Source organism: Vigna radiata, unplaced genomic scaffold (assembly GCF_000741045.1).
Source record: "Vigna radiata var. radiata cultivar VC1973A unplaced genomic scaffold, Vradiata_ver6 scaffold_270, whole genome shotgun sequence".
Taxonomy (NCBI): Eukaryota; Viridiplantae; Streptophyta; class Magnoliopsida; order Fabales; family Fabaceae; genus Vigna; species Vigna radiata.
Genome location: NW_014543806.1, coordinates 367,493 through 373,851, shown reverse-complemented (window position 1 = coordinate 373,851; position 6,359 = coordinate 367,493). Strand labels below are relative to the sequence as shown.

Here is a 6,359-nt window from a genome sequence, read left to right as displayed (position 1 = left end):
ACTGCCTCCAATCCGAACGGTTTGGCCAACTCCAGCGTGACACCTGACTTCCACTTGCTGGGGTTCACTGCTCTGCTGCTGCTGCACGGATCACGAGGGAAGGGAATTAAAAGTTGATCAGAGTTTGTCTCTCACTCACCAGGGGAGAACCGGACGGTTGACACATGTATTCCACTTAAGTGGAGTATTAAATGGGGTGTGACATTGTTTTTGTTTCTCTGAATTCTTTCCATAGCTTTTAAATGTGCGTGCCTTTCTATCTCAGTTGTTTGAAATAGGTTTTCGAGATTAAATTAATAATTAGAATTTCGTTTATGAAAATAGTTATTATTTATTAAATAAAATTTGTATAGTCATTAAATATGCCAATATTTCAAGCATTTTATTTTTTATTTAATTTTTTTAAGGCGAAAAATGGAAGTGTGAATTTCAAACTCTTTAGAATAATGAAAGAAAATTCCGCGGCTGACTACCCTACAGAGCCAATAAGGAACCCTTGGGCATAAGATCAAACTTTTATTCCGAAATTATGACTCTTAGGTATCATCAAAAAATGACTCGGTAACCCCCCAATGGGTTTTTCCCACCTTTCACTCCCCAAATCAAATATCACCACAGAAAACAGTTCTGGGTCGCAAAATATAATCCCCTTTGAAAAAAACACCTTTTTGGTGATGATTGTCGCCGAGAACCGGACCAAAACCGTCAAACCGTTTCCAAGTTCGAACATTTGAATCATAAACAAAGGCACAGTTTGTAGCAGCGTATGAGATGCTCCAAGTGAAGAGACAAAAGTGAGATGCTCCAAGTGAAGAGACAAACTTGGGTACTCAATCTTTCTAGAAGACTTAGCCAGAAGGTTGCACACTATCAAGGAGCAAGATAGCGAATCAGATAGGCAGAAGAGACCACCGGAGGAGACAACCATGGTGAGGGAATGGAAACATTGCAGTGAAGAATCAGAGAGTGAGAGAGAGATGTTGCGCCACGTGCCGAGTGTGCAATCGTAGAAAGGGAAGTGGCGGTAGAATTGAGGGTGTGAGAGTAAGAGAAAGGAAGAGAAGGGTGGAGAAGAAGAAGAAGGAGGAAGAAGGAGAAGAGTGTTTGGAAACGAAGGAGGGAGAGAATATGAGAGGCCATAAACCTTTGCAAGTGGATCTGAGATTCAAGAAGGTTTTGAGAAGAAGAAAGGAGAGGATGTATTCAAAGATTTCTTATTCCCACTTTACCCTTCCAATCCCTGATTAAACACATATTCATTAATAATTTTTAATATAAAATTCATTTACAATGCCACGTCAGCAGTACTCAAACGGCCGTTAACGATTTTTAACGGCAGGGACTGAATTGCTTCAAATTAACCGTTCTAAGGATTCAATTGGAAAAGTTTAAAAAAAGGGGACCAAAGTGGGAAGACCAAACGAAAATAGGGACGCCTGAATGGTTTAAACCTATATATATATATATATATATATATATATATATATATATGAAAAACTAATATGAGGGACATAAAACTTTTTTTCCAATGAAAAGGATTTCATATACACATGGAGCAATTTGATGAATATAAATCAATTCATAAATCTATCAAAATATAGATATTTATTATTGAAAATTAGTATAAGTTTAAGTTCTTGATGATAAATATGAAGATTTATAAATTTATTGATTGAAGGTGATATAATATCTTTTGTTTAACTCGGGTCTTTTTTTTAATTTTTTTTAATAAATTTATGCTCAAAATACCAATCATTGTTACCAAAACAAAGATTTATTATAATGATCAACTCAAAGAAGATACAATATGAATAAAGAAGTCTATATATGATCATTGGTAAAGATATAATAAAAAGAAAAAAATATGACTACTAAAGTACTTGTGATTGAGAATGTTTCAACTCAAAAGAAAATATATCAATATAAAAAAATAAGAAAAAAAAAACTCACTATTAAAGAAAATTGTTAAAAGTTCAAATAAATCTTAGTCTCACGGTGATTAAAAAGAGTTAAACACCACAAAACAATGTATAAACTCACCTTAAATTTTTCTTTTATTAAAAGTAGTGTCAAATCTCTTATCTTAACTAAGTCTAATTTATTTTTGAATTTCTCTCAAAACAAATTAGAGAGAACTAACCAAACCTTTTAAGAAAACTTCTACCCAAAAACTTGCCCATAAAACAAGTTCGTTTGAAACACAAATGTCACTTAAAGAAAAATAGAAACTACAAAAAGTGAGTCTTATATTAATTCGTCTCACCACTAAGAGTAGCTCAATTCTGGTATACCTGTAAAGTGTTCCTATGCATGTCCATCCATGGGTAAGGACAGCGCTAACACAATAACTAATATTGAAATTTGTTAAAAAAATATACCAATAAGTAAAAGTCACAATAAAATTCATTCAATTTCATAAGTTATCTTTAACCAGAATAGGCTGAAGCGAAACTGGGGTGTCCCCAAGGAATCATTTGATTGAATGAGGTAGGCATGAAAATATGCCCTTCAAGAGAAAGAAAAACTATGGAATAGTAAATCATAGAAAAACAACAATACATTGATTATAACATACATTCAGCTTATCCAAACAAACGGTTCCTATAAAGATTACAGACTCCACAATTACTAATATTCAAGGTAGCTTCACAAGGTATTATATTGAAACAAATGTAACACAAACAAAAGACCAAGACACTATTCTGGGACTTTTAATAATAAACATCTTTAATAACAGTTAAACATCAAAACCGGCATTCGGTCGTTTATACCATAGTTTTCTTTTCACATCTTTCTCATATCCAGCAACTTTCAGTAAAGTAGACAAAACGCAGTCAACACTTCCAATAACGACTAGCTCCTGCTCCTGGATTTTTCCATGGCCCTTGGAGCTGCAATGAAAAGAAAGGCCACTTAAGCATGCTTGAACACAGAAGCTGGTTTTTTCATCGAGTTGCAATTTACAAGGAAGCAACAGACTGTAGGCAACCATGGTCGTCAATTGGATATATAAACTAATGTACTTTCAATCACGGATTCCTTGTTTTATACATGTTTTCATGCGAACTCAATCCAGCTTATCCTTGAATTAAACCCTTTTTCATTTAGTGTATAAACATATAAATTGGCACTGTCTGAAAATAGCAAAATCCAGTATTATAATCATTATCTACGACCGGCTATTAGCTCTGCGTACCCTTTGATTTAAAACAGAAGCCCCGAGTCTATCAAAAGGAATTATCTCACCCAGAATACATACCTAAGCCAATGGCATCAGAACCCTTCATGATTTTAAGCCTTTTGCATGTGTCAATGAACATACTGTAAACAAAAGAAAAATTGCAGTTAACCATAGGATAAAAGCTAGAGTGAAGTGAAACAACAATTAACTGATTTGATTCCATCATTCTTACAATTGACAAATTCTTGGTACAAATAGAACTAGTTTGCTAGACTTGATACCAGTACGAAAGTGAATATTAGCAAATTCGAATAAGAAGCATAACCGAGTGGCAATACCCGAAAATCCTAACCGTGACCGAGTTCTTAGTATGGAACCACGAAACATACATTAAGCTTCAAAGCTATGTGTTCTCCACTGAATATAATGACCGCTGCCCCAAATTCTTAAAAATTGAGGAACATTTAAAAACGGAACACGAGTTCCATAATAGAAAGAAAACAGTCATTTTAGAATGAAGTCAAACTTTTATAGGAAGAGGTTAAATTTGATCCACTTTCAATGAAAATATTTTTACAGTTAGTGTCAATCAACTATAAATCAATCTAGATAATTAAGTTTAATGAAAACACCACAAAAGTTATCAATTGCAATTAAAGAAAAACATGAGAAAAAAAATGAACATATGATATGTGTTACAGTATCTTATGAACATATGGAAAATTTCTAAACAATTGGAGTTGTTGGCAACATATTGCACATACCCCTGATTGAAGAATAATTCATCACTTCATAAATTTGCCAAAGCATCTAGCCCGATTATTATAGAAACAAGTATAGTTTATAAGTTGAAAACACAAAGATTGTTATAGCTCAGACAAGGTTCAGAAACTTACTACCAGGGCATATCTCCCATAATTATCAAAACAATACAACGAGAAGTTGAAAATGCAGAGATTGTTAGAGCCACAAAAAGGTTCAGAAACTTACTCCCATGGTACATCTCCAACAAGCATCCAGTCACCATCTTTATCTTCATAAGTAAGTACATATTCCGAACCATGCAGGAGGTCCTTCAGCTTGCTCTCACTCAAGATTTCTCTTCCTGGGACTCCATGGGAACCACATTGACCTGGTATTATACACATGTCATAAATGATAAAGTCATTCAAAAGATACTTGCTTAAACAAGAATAATTTGCAGTAAATGACTGGCTTAAACAAATCATTGCTGTAACGTCTCTAACATATCACCTAGAGTGAAACAGCTGAACATCTTCTCAAGGGCAGAAGACAGTTCCTGGTATGTTGTATAATTTCTTAGATCTACTTTCCTCAGATAGGGAGCACCATCCATGCTGACCTTCACAAAGAGTGCGGCTGGACATGGTTTTCCATCTACTTCATCATTGTTCTTTGAAGTGGTGGCCAATGAGTTTTTCCTAAATGACCTTATAGGAGGCCAACCAACAACTTGTGCCCTATCACAGATATAGAGATATGAACTAATTAGCAAAATTAGAAATGTATGGAATACACCTTGAGGTCTTTCCTCCAACTTCAAGATCCTCCTGAAGAGTATAGATCATTGATCTAGCAAGTTTCCCTTACTTGGAAGCAGGTGCACTGCCACTGATAGAAGCTCCTGTATGGTTAAGACCAGTTCCATTTTCTGCAGCAGGACGTTCCTGTAAAACCTTGCTGGATACTTCTTTCACTATGGTTGATTGAATCCCAGAAGGTTTAGGTGATAGCATCATGTTTATCCCTGCATTTCCAGGAAACTTCCCCAAACAACAGAGATTGTGAAGAATCAGACTCAGAAGTAGTATTAAACATTTATTTAACCTTTGTTAAAAGAAACACTTTTCACCTCAGTGTTCATCGTGTCAGCGAAACCTCTTTTGTTGCCGGAGACCACAGTTTTCTGGGATAATGTGAAGATTCCATCCTTTGTAGGAAGCAAAGGGAACAGTGGTTTCTCGTCAAGTTTTGCTGAGGTCAATGGGAAAATATCTGGATCCCTTTCAGGTGACTGGGATCCAGGAAGGCCCAGCCTCAACTCAGTAGCCTTCAAATTCAGGTTCTTTTTCTCACCAGACAAACTCGGGACAGTAGAACTGTCCACCGAAGAGCAATCTGACAATCCCAGGTAATTGCGTTCTTTCAATCTAGCCTCATGTGGGGTGAAACACTCCATGGTTGGTGAAGATGCAGACGCTACCATTGAGGCATTGTTCTGCCCTTCATCTTCAGTAACCAACAGAGGCGGAGACATCAGACTCCAAATTTACGAACTGTATTGAACAAAACCATCATAAACCACAATTCACTTGACAGACTGCCAGAAAGATATGCCATACAAAATTACAATGAAAAAATAACGAAGAAAATTTGGTTTCAGCACTCCATCCAGTAAAAGCATTGTTATCATTGTGATTTAATCAAATGGTATACAATCTTAATGCTCACGTTACCATTTTGTAAAGATTCACTTACACTGTGGACGGCATATCACACCCTATCTGTTAAAATAAAGTTGATGAAACTCCAATAGACGCAAGTTAATAAATGAAATAAATTTCCCAAAAAATGTTATTGAAAGTGTCCTTATATCATTATATAAACAAACACAAACCACACCTGGTGTTAAACATAGTAGAATGCCACTTCCAGTAACTTTTACCTCACAAAATTTTATCAATTCAACCATTAAACCATGCGAAACTATTGTGATCATCATGTACATAAAATTTTATATGAATCGGACATTTGCAGATGCATAATCAAAATTGTATTATTTTACAGATATTTTAAATAGCATATTACACAATAAAATAAAGTGAAATGATTAAGTATCCATTAAATTTTTTATTTATTTAATTTTGTAGACTCGATCTAGTTGATAAGAACGTTAAATCCAACATTAACAAAAACGACTTTGAATAAAAAAAAAAGTTACTAAAAGCATTCTTTTATTAAAAAATTCTGAACAATGCAAACAAAAAAAAATAAACCTTGAATGGGTTTTCTGGTAGCATTTAGAAAATGAAACACAAAACACAAAGGCAAAAGAAAGTTATTTCAGTAACAAAAGGAAAACAATGGGAAAAAGCTACAATAGTCAACTAAAGAAATATCTTGACCCCCTTCTCACTCAGAAAAATAAAAACCTAAC

The 6,359-nt window shown here is 34.6% G+C and overlaps 1 protein-coding gene and 1 pseudogene across 1 annotated transcript in view; both read right to left on the bottom strand.

Moving 5' to 3' along the window:
- Positions 1-508: 508 nt before the first annotated feature.
- On the bottom strand, positions 509-1,756 carry LOC106754810 (annotated as a pseudogene).
- Positions 1,757-2,535: 779 nt separating this feature from the next.
- The window catches only part of LOC106754814 (auxin-responsive protein IAA8), a 10,040-nt gene continuing 6,216 nt past the window's right edge, over positions 2,536-6,359 (bottom strand). Inside the window, exons 2-7 of the mRNA XM_014636881.2 lie at positions 5,055-5,478; positions 4,793-4,965; positions 4,436-4,662; positions 4,172-4,313; positions 3,260-3,321; positions 2,536-2,891 (exon numbers count right to left, since the gene is read on the bottom strand). Coding sequence (XP_014492367.1) covers positions 2,854-2,891; positions 3,260-3,321; positions 4,172-4,313; positions 4,436-4,662; positions 4,793-4,965; positions 5,055-5,459 — 1,047 coding nt within the window. The 5' untranslated portion in view covers positions 5,460-5,478 and the 3' untranslated portion in view covers positions 2,536-2,853. The remainder of the gene's footprint in view (positions 2,892-3,259; positions 3,322-4,171; positions 4,314-4,435; positions 4,663-4,792; positions 4,966-5,054; positions 5,479-6,359) is intronic.